Genomic DNA, 24567 nt, shown 5'->3' on the forward strand with positions numbered 1-24567 from the left:
TATTTATTTATTTATTTTTGACAGAGATCACATTTAGGCAGAGAGGCAGGCAGAGAGAGAGGGGGAAGCAGGCTCCCCACTGTGTAGAGAGCCGATGTGGGGCTCGATCCCAAAACCCTGGGATCATGACCTGAGCCGAAGGCAGAGGCTTAACCCACTGAGCCACCCAGGTGCCCCGAGAATGATAGGCTTTTAAAGAAGCTTTGATTTTGATGATTGAGATATGTATATATACACCATTGTAAGAAATAATACAGAGAGATCCCATGTACCCTTTAAGCAGTTCCCCCCCCCCAATTCCCTGCATGGTAACATTTTATAAGACCATAGTGTGATACTACCACCAGGACCTTAACATTGATGCAAAACAGTTCCGCCACCGGGAAGATCCTTTGTGTTGCCCTTTTCCCCGCTGCCTTCCCATCCCATCTCCCCTCACTTGTCCTTAACTCCTGGCAACAACAAATCTATTCTCCATTTTTATAATTTTGCCACTTCAAGAGTAGTATGTGACCTTTTGGGATTCACTTTTTTTACTCTGCATAATTCTTTGGAGATTCATCTAAATTGCATGTGTCAATAGTCCATTTTTTTTTTTATGATTTCATTTATTTTGGAGAGAGAGCATTTGTGTTAGAGCATGAGCAGGAGGAGGAGCAGAGGAAGAGGGAGAGAGAGAATTCCACGCAGACTCTGTGCTGAGGGCAGAGCCCAACGCAGGGCTTGATCCCAGGACTCTGAGATCACGACCTGAGCCGAAATCAAGCGTCAGACACTTAACTGACTGAGCCACCCAGGCGCCCCTAGTCCATTCCTTTTTATTGCCAAGTGGCATTTCATGGTATGGCTGTACCACGGCTGGTTTAACCATTCACTCGCCCATTGAAGGGCTTCTGGGTTGTTCCCAGTTGGGTGCTATTATAAATAAAGCTGCTACAAATATTCTTGTACAGATTTTTGGGTAAACATAAGTTTTCACTTCTCTGGGATAATGTCCGGGAGTACAACTGGTGGATCATGGTATAGTTGCATGCTTGTATCTTTAAAAAACTGCCAAACTGTTTCCCGGAATGGACTATTTTACATTCCCATCAGCAGTGTATGAGTGAGCCAATTTCTCTGCATACTTGCCAGCATTTGCGGTAGTTTTAGCCATTTTAGTGGAGGATATATCATTGTGGCTTTGTTTCCTTAAAAGCTGATCGTGGGGGGTGCCTGAGTGGCTCAGTGGGTTAAGCCTCTGCCTTTGGCTCAGGTCATGATCTTGGGGTCCTGGGATCGAGCCCCACGTCAGGCTCTATGCTCAGCGGGGAGCCTGCTTCCCACCCCACCCCCCTCCTCTGCCTGCTTCTCTGCCTATCTGTGATCTGTCTGTCAAACAAACAAACAAAAAAACAAACAAAGCTGATCATGGGGAACGTCTTTTCATGTGTTCATTTGCCACCTAGTTATCTTCTTTAGTGAAATATGTGTCTTTTGCCTATTTTCTAAACGGACTGTTCGGGTTTTTTTTTTTTTTTACGATTGTGTTTTGAGGGTTCTTTGTCTATCCTGTATATTGGCCCTTTGTTAGCTATGTGCTTTGCAAATATTTCTCCCGATCTGTAACTTATCTTTTCATCCCCTTCACATGTAGCCTCAAGTCCACAAACTAACTAGAGTAATGGTGATTGACACAGGACAACCAAACTCACAAAAAGCTGATGTATAAATCAAAAATGCCTGTTCATTAGTTTTAGAAACGTAAGTCTGACCACATCAAGATTCAGTGAACATGTGGAAGTATGGGAACTCATACAGTGGTGTTGAGAAAAGTAGATCAGCAAAGTAATTCTAGAGAGCAACTTAACAATGTCCAGTAAGACTCATATACGCTATCAGAAGAAATTTAACTTGTAGAGAAATTATAGTACACGTGGCACAGGACATCCATTGTTTGTAATGGTACAAACTAGAAATACAATAACCACCAGCAGGGGAATGGAGTGACCTGTTCATGCAGTGGAATACTATATAGCAGTGAAAACAAGTGAAGGCAATATTAGTAAATCTAATGAAGTTAGAATGAAAAATTAGTAAATCATTATGGAACCAATGGCAAGTTATCAAATAACACAGTATGAACCATTTATATAAAATTTAAAACAATGTCCTCTGTTCTTTAGGGAGACATACATGTGTTGATGGTAGAAAAACAGCCAATGGGAATGAGAAACTCAAGGTAGTATTTACCTGTAGAGAAGGGGAAGAAGAGAATGGAATCAAAGAGTGATATGTAGGAACTTTAACTGTATCTTTAATGTGTTAGGGCTTTTAAAATTTTTTTCTTTTTTTCAATAGACTAAAAATGTGTTCTTTTCTTCCCTGGCTGCCTGGTATCTAGCAGACCTCATGAATGACCTATTAATTATCTAGACCACAGCAGTCATCACTTATGGATTGCTTCATTAGATACAAATGGTCCAAGATACCCTTCACCCTAGAAAGGCAACAGTACCTAGAATGTTCAGAGGAAAGTTGCACAAGAGCACACAGATCTCACGTTTTGTCTGAAAATTCAGAACCCAGTTCCGTGGTGGCAAGACAAGGCTTTGGAACAATTTATGACCACCAGAAACACACTGAGAAACAGCTACACACAAAATTGTGAGACATGGCCTATATGAGAGGGGAAAAAAATGTAAGAAACCACTGAAAGGAATGTAATAAAAGAATAAAGTTTAGCAGGACTACAAAGGCAAAAATCAGTGCTGACAAAGATTAAAGATACTTCAAGGGCTTGGTCTGTGGAGATTTGGCAGATCTTCTACCAAATGATTAACAAACTACATATTCAAACAAAAGTGGATGGCCAGTACATGAGTTTTGCACACTTTTCATGAATATTAAAAATTATACCCAGAGACCCTGTAATACAGGAGTCTGTGGATAAATGGTTCTCACAAGGCAACATGGACCAAGTTTTAAGCAGGAGTTGGCTCGATGAATACAGAATGTATTCAGGATAAAGGAGGGATGAACTTATGGCCAGCAGGGAGGGGCTCAGAGAACGCAGGCCTCCTTCCCCTTCTAGGGAGAGAGACATTTGCAGTTCTGACCAGTACTGCCCGTTCCAGGGTCTGGGTGCTCCTGCCCCACTACTTGAGATGAAAAACATCTGCTCCCTGGGCTCCACACCCTGTCTGTCCGGGATCAGTCTAACCGTCTTCATTAGGAGGCCCTGCACTGGCTTTGGGCGTTTCCAGGCCTGCAGTCACACACCATGCGCTCGGCCGCGAACCCCAGGGATGAAGTTTCCACGGTGAGAGCCAAAGTTTCAGGAATACAAAGTAGCAGGTGCTTGCAACATTCAATTAACTTGTATTCGGCAACGGCCGAAGGAGGAAACAGCGGCAGAGGCCTCGCCCTATCTTAGCTTCGGTGGCACCTTGTTATCAGTGCAAATGTCACCCTCCCCGCAAGGCACCCCTTGGCCATCCAGTCTAAAGAGCCAATCGCCCTATTTGGTCCTCTTTAGACTTCTGTTTGAATGTGCCTTGTCCCCGTATTTTGTCTCTTTGTCCTTTCACTGGAATGTAAGCTCCACGACGGCAGTGACCCTGGACTTGCCGCGGCGTCACCGATGCCCCGAAGAAACAGCGCCTGTTCAGTAAGCATCTGTTGGGCGGTGGGTCGCTGGATAGTTTGGGGACAGTCGCTCCGGCGGCAGCCGCTTGAGCCTCCCCGATACCCGACTCCGAATCAGCCCGCACACAGCACCGGAGCCCCTCTCGCCCGCCGCGCGACGCTCAGCCCCGCAACCCGCGCGCACCGCCCGGAACTTCTCCAGACCGGAAACAGCGGGCAGAACTTCCGGAAGTGGTGACCGCGGGCGGCGGAAACGCCGCTGAGACTCGGAGCGGCCGTGGGCGCCTGCTGCGCGGCTCCGGTCCTGGAGGTGCCCACCACCCCACCCAGTCCCGACCTAGCAGCCTCCTCCCACCACCCATCTCCCTGGGTGGAACCCCGGGCCCAGGCGAGTCGCGGGGCGTTCCGCGCCCCCCTCCGGCGGCTTGGGTTGTGTGGGGCGGTCGCCCAGACAACAGGCACTTCCGGGAGCGGGGCTCGGCTAGTCCCTCCTCCCCCGCCTCCCGCGGGGTGCCGGCTGGGACCGCGGCCCTCCCCGACTGCGTGGATCGTTGCCCCGCAGCACCTGCTTCCGAGAACACATTGCCGGGACTCGCGTACTGCGGCTTAACCACCTTACGTTTCCGACTGGAGCCGGAGGCCCGTGTGTTTCTTTGTTGCTCCTGGCAACAGGCACTTCCGGGAGCGAGTGCCCTCCCCACCCCGGTCCCTGGACCGCTGGAGCCCGAGCCGCGAGTTCCGTCTCCTGGCAGCGGTTAGTGCGTGGTCGCCGCTCGCCTGCGGGTTAAGGCGGGCCGCGCCTCCCGGGCCTCCTCGCCGCCTCGGCGGGGTCTCCGCAGCCGCCATGGTTCTTCTGCACGTGAAACGGGGCGACGAGAGCCAGTTCCTGCTCCAGGCGCCGGGGAGCACGGAGCTGGAGGAGCTCACGGTGCGGGTGGCCCGGGTCTACAACGCGCGGCTCAAGGTGCAGCGCGTCTGCTCAGGTGAGGCCCGGCGGCGCGCGAGTCTGCGGCCCGGACCGTGGAGCCCGGCCGCGGCGGGCCCGGGAGGGGAGGGGGAACGGGTCCTCTGCGATGGGGAAGTGGGGCGGGAGCCGCGAGACTTGCTCCGCCCGGCTGGACTGGGGGGTGGGGGGGGGGGCAGGTTGCTAAGATTTGCAAAGACGTGCGGCTGGCGCGCTTGGAGGGGGACACCGGGGTCCCCCGGAGATGCCTGAAGAGCCAGCGGAGCGAGCGCAGACGCCGGCACCCGGCGGGCGGCCGAGACCCGGTGCTGGTCGCGGGGCCGGGAGTGAAAGAGGCCCGGAGAAGGAATGACCCGCGGGCGCGCCACTCTGGGCCGCGGAGCAGGTGCAGTGCAGTTGTGCGGCGGGAGAGGCGGGACGGCCCCCGGCCCTTTGCAGAAGGGGAATTCGGGGGAGCCTGCGTGTCTCGGTTAAGCGTCCCACTGGATCTCAGCTCAGGTCTTGATCTCAGGGTTGTGAGTTCAAGCCCCGCACTTGGCTCACACTGGGCGTGGAGCCTACTTTAAAATAAATAAAAGGTGAATTCGTTTCAAGGGGGTAAGCACCTGACTTGACGGTGCCCTGGGGGTGGGAAGACCGGCTGAGGGTCTTGGTGTGCCTGCCCTTCGCCAGGAAACACAAGCCGCCTGCTCATATTACAGCGTTTGGTCACTTACGTCAACGATCCAGAGCAGCACTGTCCGGGGACTTTTTGCCGGGAGGGACGAGTTCCCTATTTGTGTGTTCAGTAAGGCACCCACTCGTGGAACACGACCCAGGATCTGTGTCTCTAATTACATATATATATTTTAAATATTTATTTATCTGAGAGAGAGAGCGCGCGCGCGCGCATGAGCAGGGGGAGGGGCGGAGGGAGAGGGAGAAGCAGACTCCCCACTGAGCAGGGACCCCCCCCCCAATGGGGACCTGATCCCAGGCTCCTGGGATCATGACCTGAGCTGAAGGCAGTTCCCCAACCGACCCAGCCACCCAGGCGCCCCTAATTATATTTCATTTTAATTTAAAGGTAAAGAGTGAAGTGCAGCTAGTAGCTACCACGTTAGGACATGAGCATACTCCAGATGTGGTCCAGAATGTTACTGAGTGTTTCTGTAACTATAATATGTGATTTTTGTGCCATGGAGAACTCCTTAAGGGTTATGGTTTCTACCTTTATGAGATAGACATAAAATTTCTTAGTAAAATTTATTGATTTTAAAACAAGGTCAATATTACTTTTTTTTTTTTTTTAATTAAAGCACTTGGGGAGAAAAGGGACTCCCAGTCTCATTTTCTATAAAATTATCAGTTGAAAACGTGGTGCCAGATGTTAATAGTCATGTCAGTGACTCATTCGTGTGCTCTCCAGCCCCCGCTGAACTGTGATCCAGGCAGGCCTAGGTGCTGTGCTTGCGAGAGACAAGGACGACTGAGCCCAGCCCCTGCCCCCAGATATTTTGACTCTGGTGGGGAGAGAGGCAGCAAAGACCCCATGAAGTTACAGCCTTTGTTTTGTAGTGTCGTGTTATTACAGGCTGCCTAGCGTCTTCCTGCAGTGCTGTGGGAAGATCTAGATCTGTGTACTCCTCTAGAGGATGGAAGGAAGGGCAAGCAATTTTGCAAGGCTAAAATGTGGATTATTCAGAGTAAATATATGGGGGATAGGAAATATATAAAGCCATGCTTTTGAATAGTGAGCATGATACTAGAAAACCAGTCTCATCCCATCTCTGTCCCTTTGGAAGGGTGTGCATTGCCTCACATCCTCCCCACTGATCAGTTACCTAAATTATTTATGAAGCGCGTATTTAAAATCGCAAGGCCATGAAAGCCTCAGATGCTAGAGCTGTGCGTTAGGGAAGATGCAGATGTTGCTTCTCTGACCTACCTCACGAGGTGAAATTAAATAATCCACGTGAACACACTTGAAAATTGTAACGCCCCCTGCGGATATGTGTTCAGAGTGTCAATGAATTTGAATTTGTGCCTCCTGAGGGCCAGGAAGTACAGCACAGCTGAGGGTCAGAGCAGGGAAGCCCAGTGCTGCTGCCGGTGACCACGGTGAGCCCCTAAATTCTCCATGCTTCTGTTGACGTAGGACATGTCCGTGACCATTTGTCAAAGGTCAAGGACAGGCCTGGCAGAAAGCAAGTGGCATCTAAGTGTTCGGTGAATAAAATAGGGACCCGACGGGCAAGATCCCTAAGCTCTAGGGAGCTTACATTTCAATGTGGGTAGAAAGCGTTGTAATGGTGATCGTGATACATATTGTCTAACTCTCTCTTATTTTGAAGAAATGGACGAATTAGCAGAACATGGCATATTTCTCCCTCCCAATATGCAAGGACTGACCGACGACCAGATTGAAGAACTGAAATTGAGGGACGAATGGGGCGAGAAGTGTGTACCCAGTGGGGGCTCAGTATTTAAAAAGGATGACATTGGCCGAAGGAACGGGCAAGGTAATCCAGCTTGTGTCTTCTGTGGGCACACCTGAGTACAGCAGCGAGTGTGCAAGAGGCTCTTTCCGTGAAAACACGGGCCTCAGCTTTCCATACAAACCAATGAAGTGCTGCATCGTACACCACAGTCCCTGCGGGGCAGATCCGGAGTGAGCTGGGCAGCGAGCGGACGCATCGGCTGCTGTTTCTGCCTACGATGCTGCTGCTCGTAAATCTGGGAGCTGAACCACCTGAAGCTGCCGTATTTGTAGGTAACAGATGGTGAAAATTGGCAGTTTCATATGGTTCAGCCTCATCGTTCGCAGGGGAATCTTTGCAAAGCAGCGAAGGTTCTGGTCTGCTATGGTTTGCGGGTACTGAGATTCCGTGAGAAAGAAGGAAATCAGTGTCGGCCCCCGGTTCTCAGTTCTCATGGAGGATGTGCCTGTCCATGGGGTAGAGCCCGCAGCTCAGAGCATGTCAGAGCATTTGGAAAGTGTCCCCCTGCACCACTGGGTGGAATTTCAAGGAGAAAAGATGCTAACCCATTCAGAGAGCTTGTCCCTTTTAACTTGCAGAAAAAACTCCATTTAAGAGACTTTAATTAAACAAACACCTAAGTATCGCCGTGCCCCTAAAACACTGTTAGGGGCAAAAGAAATACAAACGTGTCCCTATGAGGACTTTACAGGCTCAAAAAAATTTTGTAAAAAAATATTGAAGATAATGGGAATTTTTAGTATTATCTCCATTGAGTTTTAGCCTGGAAAAATGACTGACTGTCTTCTACATCTTTTCGTACATAGACTCATTGTCAGTTTGGAGAGATTCTTTGCTTTTTAGGAGGAACTGCACCAATGAGAAAAATAATAGTATCTCATAAGAACCGGTTCATGGTTCATGATTGGTCTTTCAACTGGCATTGTCTTAAATTAGCCCTTTCTGTTCTAACACAGCTTTATGCATCTAGCATTTTCTTTGCTTTTTTTTGAGAGAGAGAGAGAGGAGGAAGCAGGCTCCCTGCTGCGCAGAGAGCCCAATGTGGGGCTCGATCCCAGGACCCTGGGATCATGACCCGAACCGAAGGGAGAGGCTTTAACCCACTGAGCCACCCAGGTGCCCCTAGCATTTTCATTGTCTAATCCCTGCTTTTCTTCGTTAAGAAATTAAGCTGTGAGAGAGTCTTACGTGACTTCTCACAGCCAGCTCTCCAGCACCCCTGGCCCGAGTTCCGTGCGGGTCCTTCTCTCGTCTCCCAGCTCCCTGACCCAGCCAGGAGAGGGGTTAGGATGTGGGAGAACAGTTTTAAAGATGGCCATCTCTCTCCCTCTTCCCTGTTTTATTTTCATAGCTCCAAATGAGAAAATGAAGCAAGTTTTAAAGAAGACTATAGAAGAGGCCAAAGCGATAATATCGAAGGTTAGCTTTTGAAATGCTGCCCTAAAGCCTGTTGTTTGAAATACCAACTCCACGTCTGGCTTCCAGGGTTCTCGGCGGACGGGCCTTTTCTTTTTTAGCCTCCCAGAGTCAAGGGAGAGCAGCATGCTGGGGGTGGCCCCTCGCTTTTCCTTTCCGTAAAGGTGACAGTGTCCTCCCAGCTTGCCCTGGGCAGACAGCAGACGCCGAGTGAAGGGCGGCGTGTGTAGGACAGCCGGGAGCCGGCACCTGCGGGATGCTTCTGGAGCTGAGCAAAGTGAAACAGAAACGCTGTGGCCCTGCATTAGCTCTCTGGGTATTTGATTGACCTAGTATGTGCTGATCGGAGTTACTTTTCTGTGGATGGTCGTGACAATACAAAAACCTTCCTGGACGGAGAAGCCGGCGTCCTCCTGTTGGCAGATACTGTGAATCTGGAGGAGGAGGACTTCAGGCTGTTGGAAGAGTTGGGTTTTCCATCAGTTGTGCTATTCATGTGCTGGCAGTGGTCCTTGCTCCCACGCCCCCCCCCCCGCCCCCAGGCCTTCACACCTGAAGTTCACAGTTTGGGGGGTCGGGGTTTGAGTCCCTGGGCAAAACCACTGCTTCTGAACCCCCGTGTCCCAGATTCCGCAAGCTCCTACCTCATCCTTCTTTTTTTTTTTTTAAGATTTTATTTATTTATTTGACAGACAGAGATCACAAGTAGGCAGAGAGGCAGGCAGAGAGGGAGGAAGGGAAGCAGGCTCCCTGCTGAGCAGAGAGTCGGATGCGGGGCTGGATCCCAGGACCCTGGGATCATGACCTGAGCCTAAGGCAGAGGCTTTAACCCACTGAGCCACCCAGGCGCCCCTAACTCAACCTTTTTAAGTGTTTCAGGAAAGACCGCCCTTCCGTGCCTGTTAATATAGCCAAGGCTCTGTGAAGTCTTACAAAGAAGGCTTTGGTTCAGTCCCACGTTTGCAAAATGCATTTGACCCCAGAATTTTTTTTTTTTTTTAAGTATTGCTAATGATAATAACGATTAACACCTAGTCGAACTAGCACTTATCAGGATGCGTTAGGAAAACAGTCGCCTAGGCCCGGCCCTGCACCCTTCCCTCCCCACACCATGTTCTGAGCGTTTTTTCCCCCTCTTCCCTCTGCCCGTGCATGAGTTTACGTCGTTCTCCCCCGGCTTACCGAGAGCATCCGCGGGCTTCTGGTCCTCCGCTGCAGGGACTGGCCCAACTTCTCGCCCAGGGCCCTTTCCACGCCACCACCAGACCTGCAGTGCGTGTCACTGTCTCCTCATCAGACGCTGCCCTGTGGGGGCAGTTAGCCCCGTGGGTCAGAACACCAGGGAGCCGGGGTGGGGGTTCGAGTCCCATGGCGGGAGGCTGGTCACACCGAAGTTGCTCTGTCACCTGCCATGTTCCCTGGTCGGGGTTTACTGCCCTTGGCCTTTGGAGGAGCTTTTACAGAAGATGACTCTGGCATCCTGCCAGTTAGCATTGGTGGCGCAGGTGACACGCTCCCAGCAGAAGCCTTCCCTCACAGGACCCCATATCTGAGAGCTCTCCTCACTGCTCCTCCGGCGTATGTCTTACGGGAAGGCCTGATGGGTTTTTTTTTTTTTTTTAAGATTTTATTTATTTATTTGATAGACAGAGATCACAAGTAGGCAGAGAGGAGAGGCAGGTAGAGAGAGAGGAGGAAGCAGGCTCCCTGCCGAGCAGAGAGCCCGATGTGGGGCTCGATCCCGGGACCGTGAGATCATGACCCGAGTTGAAGGCAGAGGCTTAACCCACTGAGCCACCCAGGCGCCCCCGGCCTGATGGGTTTAATGGGGATTTGGGTCAGGAAACAATCCATGAGCCCCGGGAGTAGGTGAGGCAGGACTGTCCCCTCCGTGTCACAGAGGAGAAGCTAGCTTTGGAGAGTTTCAGTCTGGGCACCCAGCGGACGGTCCGCCTTCCTCCCTCGGGCTGCACATCCCACCTGTCCCCCTCACTGCTCTCTGGGACCTGGGCGTCCACGCCACAGGACGCCTGCATTTCCTCAGAAGCAAGGATCTCCTTCCATCTTACTCATCTCCCACTCGGTGACAGTGTAACGCGGTTACCCAGAACGGCCCCAGCTCAGATGTGAGCTGCGATGTGTCCCCCCTTAGTGGGGGACTTTCTGTCCTGCCCTGCCCCTTGGCCCCTGCCCTGCCATAGGGTCCCCCAAACCCAACTTTCCTCACCTCCTCACCCCCTTGGGCCCCGGCCAGCTCTCCACGGGCAGCAGGCCCCGGATGAGGCTCCGAATGGCCTGTGTTCTGTCCCCCTCCCTCTCCATGGGCAGCTTCGCTTCCTGCCTGGCGGAGACTCAGGGTTGTGGGGCAGGAGCCCTCGCTTCTCAGTCCCTCCCACAGGGCAGGTCCTCTCTTCCCCCCTCGTCCTTCCCTAGAGACTCAGGATGACCAGCGTCTCCCATCCCCCGGGCTCTCGCATGTCTGCTACTACCCCCACTGCAGCTTGTCTGGATCCCCCTTCTGGAATCCAAGACGGGGGGGGGGGGGGGGTAATGCCCAGTATCTCCCCTCCAATGGGCTACGTCTACCCTGCTGCTGCCCTCAGGCCTCTTTCCTTCCCCAGAAATCAGTTCTCCGAAGCTTCACCCTCTCAGCACCCTGTCGCCTGCCTTTCCCTCCCAGGAACCTTCCCGAAGCCGAGGTGCTCTGGGTTTCTCAGGACCCCGCTTCTGTTTCCTTCCCCCACAGCGGACGTCCACCCAGAATTTCTTGAGCGTGAATGATTAGATTATTGGCCACATGATTTAACTCCTCTCCAGCCCCCTGCCTTGCCCTGGGGGGCGATGATGGGAGTTGGGTCTGGAAGTTCCAACCCTCTAATCCCAGTTTGGTCTCCCTGGGGTGGACAGGCCTTCCCCAGACACGAGGTCCCACGTGGGCCCCCTCGTTAGCATAAACTCGGGTGCAGTCCAGAGGGGCTCATGAATAACAACAGACATTCCTACCGCTCAGGAAATTCCTGGGGATTTCAAAGTGCTGTGCCAGGACCAGGACAAAGAGATGTATTCCTCCGTGTATCACTCCTCCCTCTGCGGTCCTCCCTCTTTCCATCTCCATCCTGTCACCCACCCGGGCCACCTGCCCCGCCCCAGTCTGTTGCCTGATCCCCGCAGTGGGTGCTGCCCAGTGTCCTCTCAGCCCCGCTCATGGTCTGCCTTCCGTTGGGGGCGGGGGGGGCAGGGTTGCACAGATGCCCCAGGAGTGGACGTGGCTTTGGTAGCAGGTGCTATTTGGGTCCTTTCTGTTGCTCTGGCGGCACGTGGCGAGAGTCTTGTACGAGAACCCGGAATGGATTAGCCCCGTTGTAAATAGTGATGCCTGTCCTTGGCCTTTTCAGAAACAGGTAGAAGCTGGAGTCTGCGTTACCATGGAGATGGTGACAGACGCCTTGGACCAGCTTCGAGGGGCCGTGATGATTGTTTATCCCATGGGGCTGCCACCCTACGATCCCATCCGGATGGAGTTTGAAAATAAGGAAGATCTGTCTGGAACCCAGGTATGCAGCTCTGGGGCATTCTTTAAGGTGGGTCACGTCGGATTTGACCCTCTGCCTCGGGACCCAGCATTTTGCTCCATACGTGGCTTGGCCCCGTGCTTCCCAAGCTTCAGGGCAGAGCCCTGAGCTGAGAGAGGGACCGAAGGTAGCGCTCCTGGGTCAGGGCAGGCGGGAAGGGTGGGAGGCTGCCCGTCAGGAGGAACTGAAACGTTCCCATTTTCTTCGGCCACTGGGAAACCAGAAACCCAGTTTGTCCCTCTTTCTACCCAAAATGCATTGGTCCCTTTGCGTGGCATTTTGCGTTCTAGCCTTACCTTTGCTTCATGTTATTTTCCCACCTTTATGTTCCATTTTCCCTTGTTTTTCTCCCTGATTCCTTACCCTGTCGGGCGGCACGTGTGGCTCTGAGCCGTCTTCGGTGGGTGGGCTGTGCGGGAGCAAACAGCCAGCCTCATTATGCCTGAATGTAAAACCCAGCAGGTCCCAGCGTTCTTTGCTGGCGGCGTCCTGCAGTTCCGTCTGAGAAGGACCTTCTAGAGAAGGGTGCAGATGAGATCAGACGCGCTCCGCTTCCCAGAGCAAGAAGTTAACTGAGTCGGGCCATGAATGGAAACTAACAGGGAAAGCATTCAAGTTAGCAAGTCCCGAGCGCCTGGCTGGCGCTGTTGGTTAAGTGTCCGACTCTTGATTTTGGCTCAGGTCACGATCCTCAGTGTCATGAGATCGAGCCCCAGGTTAGGATCCACATGGAGCCTGCTTGGGAATTCTCTCTCCCTATCTCTCTCTCTCTTTGTCTCTTCAAAAAAAAAAAAAAAAGAGCAAGGTCTTTGACTTGTTGGAGGGGTTGGTTCCTCCTGTTAGGGAAAGAGGAGATGGAGGGTGGCCCCACACCGAACCTGCCCCACACTGGTGGGGGGCGTGGGCACCTGCCAGGCTCCGCGCACCGGGGTGGATCACACACTGGGGGCCGTGTCCCAGCAAACCCTAGAGCTGGTTCTTACCATGGCCCCAGGCAGGACTGAGTGTCATCGAAGAATCAGAGGCACAACTGTGGTGGGCGGCCAAGGAGCTGAGAAGAACAAAGAAGCTTTCCGACTACGTGGGCAAAAATGAAAAAACCAAAATCATCGTCAAGATTCAGCAAGTAAGTACTTTTGCTTTAACATGTCACGAGTTTTTGTTAATTATTTTCCAACCATAAAAATTTAGAATAAACCTGGCCTAACATCCTTGCTGCCAGTACTTTAATGCCAGAGGTCCAGGCTTAAAGGAAAACTATCCTCTTTATGCACCAGCAAAATCTGGGAGAGTATGTGGACTGATTGACACCATCTGGAGTTTGTTTTAATGGGGGGCGGGGAGGAGCGGTGGATATGCCATGTTGATTTCAGCTTTAGAAATGGGCTACAAGTAACTAAAAATGTTTCTTGAAATGAAAAATACAGCCTAGAGCACAGATTTCAAGTTTTCCAAGTACTGCTACTCTAAAGGAGGAGGACGTGTCAGAGGCCTATACGGGTGTAGGTAGCGTAGAGCTGTGTGTCCGTAAGGTGCTCGGGTCGTGTGCTCTGTCACAGCCATTTCTCTGTGATTTGGGGGAACAGTGTCCCTCCCCTGCCCCACTGGACCTGCAGTGGCTGACGGGGGAATGGCCATGACAGATGGCACTGCCCGGCCTCTGGTCTCGGAGCCCCATGGGGGCCCCGGGCGAGGGGCTGCTGGAGTCCAGGCCTTCCTCTGGTGATCAGAATGGGTCACCCGCGTAGCTGGGGGCAAAGGAGGCTGTCATCCACAGTCTGCTCCTCCCGCGTCTTCCAGAGGGGACAAGGCGCTCCAGCCCGGGAACCAGTGATCAGCAGCGAGGAGCAGAAACAGCTGATGCTGTATTATCACAGAAGACAAGAGGAGCTCAAGGTAGCGGGTCCACGGAAGGTTTCCGCAGAGCGGGCGCCAGGGCCGTTCACCCCCTGGCCCCTGAGGGCACGGGGCAGTTCTGGGGGGTGGCGAGCTCTGTAGGACGTGGGGAGGGGGTCTTGCTGGAGCTCCCACCTCTCCTGGGCCGCAGGGACCCTGCGGGGCGTCCACCTGCATCCGCCTCTGGAAGCATCCTCCTGGGGACGCGGGGAGTGGGAGTTTGGACACGGGTTCTTTCTTCAGTCCCTTGATGTTGCAAAACACTTTCCAGAAATGCCTTCCTGAGTAAAACATGTTTATTTCCAGAAATTGGAAGAAAATGATGACGACTCCTGCTTAAATTCTCCGTGGGCAGATAACACCGCTTTGAAGAGACATTTCCACGGAGTAAAAGACATCAAGTGGAGGCCAAGATGAAGTTCGCCGGCCGCCGCGCTGTCGGAAGTACTAGCTCGCCTTTCATTACGCAAATAATACAAATTTAAAAGAACAATATAGGGGTGCCTGCAGCCCTCTGTGAAAGATGCTGAATTTCTAGTTTTCCTAGTTTTTCTTTCCATTTGAATGTTTAAAAGAAAAATTATTCAGGGTCTTAGAACTTAATAAATACATCCTCAAAAGAATCGGCCTAAATTATTTCTATTTCAAAACAGTATTTAGTATCTGAAATTTTCTTTAACTGAGCACTAAAGATGGCATGAATGACAGACATTTGTTTCTTCCGGATTTCTCACCGCGGCTGAGGTCACGAGGAACGGGAAGGGCCCTTCCTCCCCGGGAGCCCTGCGTGCGCCGCGCAGCTTGGCCGCTAGAGGCCGCTCGAGGCCGCCCGCCGCTCACCGGCCTCCGGGAGGCGGGGGAACCGCAGCCCGCCACGCACCCACCACCCGCGGCGTCCGTGACCGCTCCCCGACGCCTGCCTGGCCTTGCTTTCTCGGCGTGCAGGCCACACCCGTGTTGGAAGCCGGCTCGCCAGCCCGTCTAGCCTGGCAACGGAGCCAGTTCTGTCGTTTCTGGGCTCTTCCTGGAAACGAACGCAGGCGCTGGTAGCACACGGTTGTCCCCTGTGGGCTCGGCCTGCAGCTCCCCGGGTGCTAGGCTGCCCCCGAGGCTGACGACGGCGTTGGGCTCGGGGACCACCGGGCATCCTGACCGGTCTTCTAGGACAGCTTGGGTTCGACACCCCGTCCCCTCACCCCCGCAGACCCTGGCGCCTGAGCTCCGCTCCGCTCCCGGACTGCCTGGGCAGCCAGAATGGCCTAGAAACCCTGCCCTGCTTGGCTTTTGGTCTGTGCAGTGCCGTCCCCCTCGCTGGAGGACCTGCGGCGCGCCGGCCTGAGGGAGAGCCGAGTGAGGGGGCTCGCCCCGCCCGGGCCCTCCAGTGCCCCCCGCACCTCCTCCTACCCCCCGTAGCCGCGATGGGGGATGGAGCTCTGGCGGCAAGCGGGGGCGGCGGGGGGGTGCAAGCGGGGGGGTGCGTGCGCTCTACCCGCCGAGGGGCAGGCTTCCCGGGGTGCAGGGCCGGCCACCGCCCCCTCTGCCCATCTCCAGCAGCAAGATTTGCCAAGACGCTGCCCCTCCCCCAGGGGAGGACTCCATCCTTGACAGAGACTGGCCTCTCCAGTGCAGAAAGGACCTCGAGCATTCCACGCAGGTTCTTCTCCCAAAACCTTCAGCCTCCGCTCCTCGCCTCCTCTCCCTCCCACCATCTCCAGTTTCATGGAGCGGCTGCCGCCCCGCCCCGCCCCGCCCCGCCCGGCCCCCAGCAGGCTCCCCGGATTCCTGCTGTTCCCAGAGCCGAGAGCCGGCTGCAGCCCACCACACGTCTCGAGGGCGCCTTACGCTTCTGCTTGATTGACAGATTTTGTAAAATCAAATCTGCATCTGTTTTCCTTTTGGATTATAATTTTAAATGCTTCCATGAAGAGTGTTCGTGCTTGGTGTGAAGTTTGCAATAAGATCCCACGATTTTATCCGAGGCGCGTCCTGCCTTTGACGATGTATAGTTTCTGTGCGTCACATCCGAGCCAGACTTGCAGTGTCATCGGGCCACACAGTCACAGAAGGTCTTTTTAAGAACAACTATTTCTGTTTCCTTCGGAACTCTGAACGACTCCATGGGTATAAATGCTTTAGTGGCCACGAGAGTTACTCTGTGGCTTTCCATAATCCCAAGTTATGAGCCAGAGGGTCGCTCACTTTTGGGTATAGAAATCACTAGGTTTGGGACAACTGGGTGGCTCAGTCAGTTAAGCATCTGCCTTCAGCTGGGGTCATGATCCCGGGGTCCTGGGATAGAGCCCCGCCCTGGGCTCCCTGCGCAGCGGAGAGCCTGCTTCTCCTTCTCCCTCTGCTGCTCTCCCTGCTTGTTCTCCCTCTCTTTCTTTCTCTTTCTCTGTCGAATAAATACGTAATTTTTTTAAAAAATAAAATCTTTTAAAAATCACTAGACTTCTATGTCACACTCCACCTCTGTACTGGATACTCAAGTAAAAAGAACAGTCCTCTGCCCTTTTCTGCTTCAGGACCCCCAGGCTTTCTCTGCTCAAAGCTGCCCCTTCGCAGCCGCCCCTGAGGAAGGGGGGCTGGTGGTCACTGGTGCCTGCGCTGTGCCCACTGTGTGGCTGTGGCTGAACTCCCTGCGCATCACCCATTGAGGAGGCCGATGGGGGTCTGAGGCAGCGACCTGAGTCATCCTTGGTCACATCGCTCATGGGGGTGGAACTAAGGGGCCATCCCCCAGACTTGCTCAGGAATCCGTTCATCGCCAAGGCACCTAGGCCCATGGGAGGTTACAGACCAGCCTATGAACATGATCTTGCCGCTAACTTCTTGTTTTTTTTAACCCATCTTTGGATCGCTATCAAAAGGAAACGAAGTGCCTATTGTCTGTGCGGCGCTAGTCTGGGCCCGTAGTTTTGTTCTTTCACGGAACCTGTGTTCTCACGTGGTTATTTCATGGAGACCAGGAATGCTAGTAATAAAATTTGACACCACCTAAAACCCTTTGGACTAGCAAACTGAAACCCCGGGCAGTATTTCTGTCACCGGATTACCTCGTTCCTTGGCAACTGCCCCGCAAAGAATGTGCCATTAAGCCTGAAATGAGCAGCCACGAGCTTGGAGCGCCGCGGCCTCGCCCACCGTGGAATTCTCCTGGGAAGCCTCAGAAACCACCCCACCCTGCTCCGACCGCCACGAGACCTGGAGTCGCCACTCGTTGTTGCGGAACGCCCTCCTGGCCCACGTTCAAGGAGAGAGACGGTGGGACTCCTGGGAGAAGTTCAGCACGAGATGTCACAGTGATGGTGGCCCGCCTTGGTACCCTACTGTTTCCCAGAGGGCCACCCTAAGCGCTTTCCTTACGTTTTCTCATGTACACCTCGCAACAGCCCCGTTAGGAAGAAACTGGGATTGGTGTCGTTTCACAAATAAGGAAACCAAGGCCCAGAAAGGTTCATTTGCCCAAGATGAAGCATCCAAAGCCCCACCTGCTTGCCCCAGAGTCTGCGTTAGCTCTAGAGGCAGGCGTCCATTTACACCTGACGTGGATACTCAGGCACAGGCTAGTGAGCCTCACTGAGGTCCCCTCCAGAGTGGGCACAGGGCAGCCTGCAATTATTTTCATGCCCTCGGCCAACAGCTATGGGCCTGTGCGTCCTGAGACTGCTCTGGTTCACCTGCCGCTGAAGGGGCCAGGTGCCCGAGCCCACCCCAGAGATGCTTTCAGCAAAGCAGAAGCTTGACTCCGCTCTGAAAACCACTGCCCCCCACGATGAAAGGGAGAGTCTGGGGTTGTGTCCCGGCTGGAAGGCAGCGCACAGGATTCTGGGTCACAGCAGCATGGACAGATTCAGAAGCCGGGGGATGAACAGAGCCCCACGGGCTGGGTCCTGGCCTATCCTTGTTTTGAACAGTTGGAATTCTATACATTCGGACCAAGAAAACAACAGGCTCGTCTGTGTTCCCGTTTCCACCACGAGGCAGGATCATCCTGAAATGCCCGGTGTAAAAGCGCCAAAAAACCAACCCAAATCCCTGATCCCACAGTTGGCTGCTTTGGGTGGTGGTGCTGCTCGGCGGCCACAAACCCACAGCTGGGTACTCGTGGCACAGCCGCCCACGGTCCCCAGCGCGTCCTACTGTTTTCCCTTGGCTCACGGAGAGAGGTCCTCGGGCCCTGGGCACCCTGGCAGTCACCATCGCAAGGCTGATGAACGTGAGGACACCCCAGGGCCCTTCCTTCTGTCCCTTCATCTATAAGGTCATTCAGAAATAAGGCCAAGCCAAGTATGAGCGACACTGATGACACAACTATGGTCTGATACATGCCCACGGGCCTCTTTCCCCCTCCCTGCCCGCCTGCGCCCCCCCCCCACGTCCACCCCACCCCCACGCCCCCCACACACAGTGGGCAGACACAATAGCGGCATTATTCTTGTGGGTTCTCATGTCTTGTTATTCCATTTGCATTGTGCTGGAATGGATCCCACAGGCTCAGAGCAACTGTGGGTTTTAGCGACAAATTTGCAAAATACAGAATGCCCTCAGCTCCTTTCCCTCCAAATGCTGTGGTATGACTAAATCACTTACGTTGTAAAATAAAAGAGAGGAAGATAAAACAATCAAAGGCATTGATATGCAAAGCAAAACCGCAAACTGGAGAGCTGCTTTGAGTTTAACTACTAGACCTTCACAAAATGAACTCAGCTCACAGGAGCAGATGTCCACCTTTTCTGGCAACTGGGTCCGGGCTGGAAAACTCTGGGCGTTTCTAGACGCAATTTACATTGAACTGATGAGAGTTTCTGAGAGGGATAGCTCTTGATTTTGCCTGGAGAAGTAAATAAGATTTACATTATTGAATATAGGATATTAATAGCTTTATGCTATAGGAACCCCCCCCCCCGCCCACCCCCAAATGGCGGACATAGGTAGAAAAGAAATGTCACGAATTGACAATTAGCAAAGCTGATTTGGCCTGTGAAAATTTCACCTAAGCTGTCTACACTGCAATATTCGCCCTGAGCTGAGATGGAGGAGAAGGACAGGAAAGCTACCCGGCTTCAAGCAACATGTTTGGAAAAAAACAGAGCATTTCAGAGTGTGTGTACCCCCGTCCCTGCGGAAACACTTAGAAACCTAGACTGAGTTGTCAGGCATCTTTTCTTTCTTTCAAAGTGGACTACATTTCGGAGAATGCCTCAGAACGTACTGCCACGGTTAAAATATAAATTTAAATATTAAATAATGTTGATTTTATATAGTTTATAAAATCAAAAACTCTACTAGAATGCTAACATGTTGGGGATTTGTAAAACTTTAAATTTTATATATATTTTTTTAAAGTAAAATCTTAAAGTAAGGCGGGGGGCTTGGCTGGCTCAGTCAGTAGAACATGCGATGCTTGATCTCAGGGTCGTCAGTTCGAGCCCCACGTTGGGTGCGGAGCCTACTTAAAAAATCTTCAAGTAGGGAGCGTTTCTTTAAAAGAGAGGCTGCCTTGAATGTTACCCAAAAGAGGAAAGTTTTGTCACCAAAACCCCTTCCTGGGAGCCCCACATTTAGCCCACGCCCTTACCCCACAGCAACCTGAGAAGGTAATGTCCATAAGGCTGACAGCCAGCCTGCGGGTTTTCCCTCGGGAGCCAAAATTCAAATGTGTCTCACATACCACAGTTAACAAAGGCAGTATAAAAATATATTTTTTTTAAATGATAGATTTAAATTTTTATAATGTATCATATTTTTCTCAGTTGAAGCATCAGTTACATAACACAACTTTCCAATTGTCCCCCACTTCCCCGGCCCAAGTGAGGCTGAGATGTGGCTTCTGTCTCTACTCCGGGATGTCCCTGCCCGGGACACACCATCCCCCCTTGGACTGCTACTCATCACAGTCTGTTTATAGGAATGGACAGGAGTTTGAGAGGCAGGGCACTGTTTTAGTCGGATTTTAGTCCTTCCCCCCAACCCCCCAGAAGCAAGTATTGCGACACTTCCTAAAGACGATGTCAGTGAGGACACACGGAGGGACAGTGCCTTCTCTCTTCATCTGAGCGCTGCTTTGCCTTTACCCTCATGGATAAAGGGAGCACTGGGGCGGGAGTCCGGGGACGGGGATGCTAATTCTTCACATGTTCGTGCCTTACAGTCAGTGACAAGGCTCTACAGTCAGCACCAGTTGGGGGCTGGTTTTGCCTGAGGGGTGCACCTGCTTCCACACGCTCCGGCTGTACGTGGGGTTTCCCGGTGCCGGGTGGAGATCGGGGTCAGGCTCTGGGCCTCACGGAGGGCTGGTTTACGGCCCAGTGTGTGTGCCACTGTTACAACCTGACTTGGGGCCCGAGGACTTCCTCAGAGAAGGCCACTCTCCAAAGGCTTCTTGACTGGGGAAGCAGTCACACGATCCGAAGTTCATGGTCGGAGGGGAACTGTGGGCAGAGTCTGGGAAATTCTGCTCTGACACAGAGCACACCCGAAGAGATCATCTAAGTTTTTAAGAGGACAAGCAGCATCATACTGAATCCGTGCCACCCAGCACGGCTCCCAGTGCGGCATGCACGTTCTTCTTGTTCTTGGAGGCTTCTACACAGTTTTGTGGGTCTCAAAAGGGCCACAGAAATTCTACCAAATAGAAGAGCTACCAGCCTTTGTACAAACGTGGCAGGTAAAGGAAAAAGGAAAAGAGAAGTGTCCCTGGGAGGCTTCTGGCGGTGGTGGGGGGAGACTAATTAAAGAAATTAAAAATAATTCAAATACCGTCCTCCAGAAGCACCTCACTGACTCAGTCCAGTATATCGTGTTACTCTTGATCTCAGGATCGTGAGTTCGAGCCCCACGTTGGGTGTAGAGATTACCTAAAAAAATAAAATCTTAAAAACAAAACACAACAAAATACCATCCTCCAGGGCTCCTGGGTGGCTCAGTCGTTAAGCGTCTGCCTTCAGCTCAGGTCATGATCTCAAGGTCCCGGGATCGAGGCCCACATCAGGCTCCTGCTCAGCAGGAAGCCTGATTCTCCCTCTGCCCCTCCCCCTGCTTATGTTCCCTCTCTCTCTGTAAAATAAATAAATAAGATCTTTTAAAAAAATACCATCCTCCAGGGAGAGGGTATTATTTTTTTTTATCATGAATATTGAATGTATTGGGAAAATTAAAAAAAAAAAACCACCCATGGTGAACTATCAAGTACCCCCCACTCAACTCTCAGAGCTTTGCTAATCAGTGCTTTGCACTCTGTGCTCCCAGGGGCCCACACGGAAGTCTTCTAAAGAAATTCCCAGTCATCACTTCACTTCACCTGTAACTTTTTTTTATCAAAAAAAGTTTTAACAAGGCCACCTGGGTGGCTCAGTTGGTTAAGCATCCGACTCTTGATTTCTGCTCAGGTCATGATCTCGGGGTCATGGGATCGAGCCCCATGTCAGGCTCTGTGCTCAGTGCAAAGTCTGTTTGTTCCTCTCCCTCTGCTCCTCCCCGTTCTCATGGGCTGTCTCCCTCAAATTAATAAATAAAATCTTTAAAAAAAAGTTAGCAGCTTTGTACATAGAAGAATCACAAAGAAAACATCAAAAAATACCCAAAATAGAAATACTGCAAACAATATTCTCTGATCATTGTGCAAACAAACCAGAAATTCACACTAACATCCGACCCACTGATAGGCCCTTCTTCCTGGAAATCAAACACATACATTAAGCTACTCTCTTGGGAGAAAAGAGATATTCCAAAGCTGTACAGTTTCTAGAAAATAATGATATGAAAGAGGAACAGAACAGACCTTCTGTGACTGCACTACAACAGGCTCTAGAAGAATGTCTAGCACTAAATATCAGAAACCGTAAATATAAAAGTCAATCAATTAAACACCTCAATAAAGAACTACCAGAAGATTGACGAAGTAAACAAAGAAAGCAGAAGGCAGGAATTAATGGAGGTCGAAGCAGAAATGTAATGAGTTGAAAAAGAATGTTTAATACATCAAAACTGATAATTTGAAAAATCAACAAAACTAGAAACCTATTAGCTGACGTAACTAAATAAATAAATAAATAAAAAATAAAACAAACAAAAAAAAAAACAACGCCCCAATACACAAAGTAAGAAAGTGACAAGAGAAAAAGAATTAAACAGAAGAATTTTTATAAAAATGAGGTGACAGGTCCCTTCTGCCTGCTCCCACGTTCTCCGTGGTTCCCTTGCTGCTAGTTCGGGCCTGGCTGTGGGGTGTTTGTTCTGTTGGACGTTGACCTGACGACATTTCCTTTTATCTTCACATTTCCCCCTCCTGGGCCCCAAGCATCTCCCCTAGTTGCAATGGTCAAGGCTCAAACTGTAGACTGAAGCCTTGTGAGTGGTTGAGCCAGAGCTGGAGGCCAGGAGTCCTCGGGTGTGCAAAGGGGCACCGCCCTGTAGGGCACGTGCTTGGCTTGTGTTCTTATTACACTGGGAGGTGCACACGGAGTCAGGGGACTGATTGCGGTTGCTTTGAATGTATCCCCCCCAAAAGATAATATTTTGCACTAGTTTAAGCAAATAAATCTAAAAACTCGGATGGGATGGATATACGTCTAGGAAAGTAAAGTGTACCACAATCAACCCAAGCTGAGATAGAATGTATATGCAGAGAACTTTCATAGAACAAAGACAGAAAACTCAAAATCCGCACACACAAACATCACCAAGGGACTCTAGGAAAACTTTAAAGACCGATGAATCACAAAACCGCATGAACCATCACAGAACGTAGAAAACGAAGGAGAGCTTCTGAGTGACTTCTGTGGAGCTAATATAATATGATAGCAGAACCGACAAGGACAGTCCTCTATCACCCATAAACACTGAGGCAAACATTTTTGATAAAAAAAAAAAGAGAAGCAAAGAGAATCCCCGAGCACGTCAAAGATACTATATCACGACCAAATGGGTTTTATTTCCGGACATGGAAAACTGGGAGAGAAATCACATGATCATGGCCACAAACTCTAAGAAGACATTTGACAAAATTCAACTCCCTACTGATGCTCACTGTAAACCACAAACCCCCCTACCCAGAGGATTTGCATCCTGCCACTTTTCTCTGGCTTCTTAGATAGGCTTCCAGAAACACCACTGGGACGGTTCTGTTCTTGGCAAGGGTGGATTTGGAGGATGAGGTTGAGGAATTAAGTTCAGACAAGGAAGCAGGGGGAGCCTCACTTGAGTAGCTCAAGGGGAGTCAAAACCCCACAGATCTCTTGAGGGAAGACCAAGGTGGTTTCCAACCCAGCCAAGGGCCACAGAGGAGAGCGGGGGGCAGCTCCCTCCCACCACCAACCAGGGGCATGCAGAGGAGCCTTGGACACAGAAGGCAGGAAACCCAAGAAGCCGGGTGGTGGCGGGGACCCCCTGAGCACGGCTTCAGATCAGAGTGTGAATTGGGACGCCAGAGGCACCGGCTCCAGCGGCCATAACTAAATGGCACAGAGGCAGGGGCTTAAACATTTACGTTCTCACGGTTCTGGAGGCCCAGGGTCCGAGATCCAGGTGTCGGCTGATGGGTTCCCCCTGCGGCCTCTCTCGTTGGCTCGCCCCCGGCCCCCTTCCCGCTGGGCCCTCACACGGCCTTCCCTCCGTGTTCACCCATCCCTGGTGTCTCTTCCTGTTCTGACAAGGACAGACGGGACAAGCGGGTCCCGTTGGGTTAGAGCCCCACCCTCAGCACCAGGGCTTTCTCCTGTTTGCGGCGCAAATGCCGGACTTACGTTTTGATTATGGAGGCGCCTACTTCCAGGGGGCCTCTCCGAACACACAGGGGGGCCACGGGACGAGCTCCAGAGCCCCCTCCCCACCTGCCAGCCTCCTTTGTTTTAGAGATCTTGGTTGATTTAGATGACTGACCCTTTGCCCCTCTTGGTTTTTTTCTCTTCCCACCCTTTAAATTTCCACTCTTGCATTTTATATTTATACTTATAATATGTAAATATATTTTTATATATTATATACTGACATAATATATTCATATATATAATATGTATGTATATAATACATATATATTTTTAAAATTCCCGCTCTTATATTCACCAGTAGAGAATGAACTTTTAAAACCCCAGCCTCTCCCCTCACCCCCACTGAAAGCAGATCCCCAGGCCTGTGCTCTCCCTCGCTTGCTTGCTCTCTCCCTGAGACCTCGATGCGTGGTCCCAGGTGCGATGTGAAAATTCCAGGTCCTGTAAGCAATAAACCTTTATTTCCAAGTTTCCCGATGAGTGCTGCCGAAGGACATCTGGCGATCGATCGTAGTCCGAGCCACGAGGGCTTGTCCGACCACAGCACGGGTTACTGATGGGCTGAGGAGACCAGCACACCACAGCCATCTCGTTTGATCTTATTTCCAAACGCTCTCACAGGCAAAGGTACTAGAAGGGTGAGGGCTTCCGTGTATGAATTCGGAGAAGGCACAGTTCAGCCCATAGCAGGCTCTGTCATCTAAGAGCTGCAAGAGCTTGTGTAGTTTATTAACCTGACAAGCCTCAGTTTGCTGCTCTGTGCAATGGGACTAACGGCATTGCCCACCTCGTCCACTAGGACTTCGTGAGCCACCGCGCACCCAGGCTCCTCCGGGCTTTCC

At 51.7% G+C, this 24567-nt stretch overlaps 1 protein-coding gene across 3 annotated transcripts; it reads left to right on the forward strand.

Annotated features, from left to right (window-relative positions):
* Positions 1 to 3852: 3852 nt before the first annotated feature.
* On the forward strand, positions 3853 to 14571 carry LOC308354376 (cilia- and flagella-associated protein 298). 3 transcript variants are annotated; one of them, XM_080821770.1, is made up of 7 exons: positions 3853 to 4610; positions 6925 to 7092; positions 8423 to 8490; positions 11883 to 12041; positions 13054 to 13185; positions 13860 to 13955; positions 14262 to 14571. In XM_080821770.1, the coding sequence occupies exons 1-7, from the start codon at positions 4472 to 4474 to the stop codon at positions 14370 to 14372; spliced, it is 873 nt and encodes a 290-aa protein (XP_080677896.1). In that variant the 5' UTR covers positions 3853 to 4471; the 3' UTR covers positions 14373 to 14571. The 3 variants fall into 3 exon arrangements, with proteins under 3 accessions (XP_080677896.1, XP_080677897.1, XP_080677898.1); XM_080821771.1 differs by having other exon boundaries at positions 4135 to 4610; positions 6976 to 7092; XM_080821772.1 differs by lacking the exon at positions 3853 to 4610 and adding an exon at positions 4757 to 4976.
* The last annotated feature ends 9996 nt before the right edge of the window (positions 14572 to 24567 follow it).

Source organism: Martes martes (genome assembly GCF_963455335.1).
Source record: "Martes martes genome assembly, chromosome: 1".
In the NCBI taxonomy this organism is placed as follows: Eukaryota; Metazoa; Chordata; class Mammalia; order Carnivora; family Mustelidae; genus Martes; species Martes martes.

Coding starts and splice junctions, on each gene's coding strand:
- LOC308354376 (XM_080821770.1), top strand. CDS start 4,472: ATGGTTCTTCTGCACGTGAAACGGGGCGACGAGAGCCAGTTCCTGCTC. Junction 4,611..6,924: donor GGTGCAGCGCGTCTGCTCAG/GTGAGGCCCGGC, acceptor CTTATTTTGAAG/AAATGGACGAATTAGCAGAA. Junction 13,956..14,261: donor GAAGACAAGAGGAGCTCAAG/GTAGCGGGTCCA, acceptor GTTTATTTCCAG/AAATTGGAAGAAAATGATGA.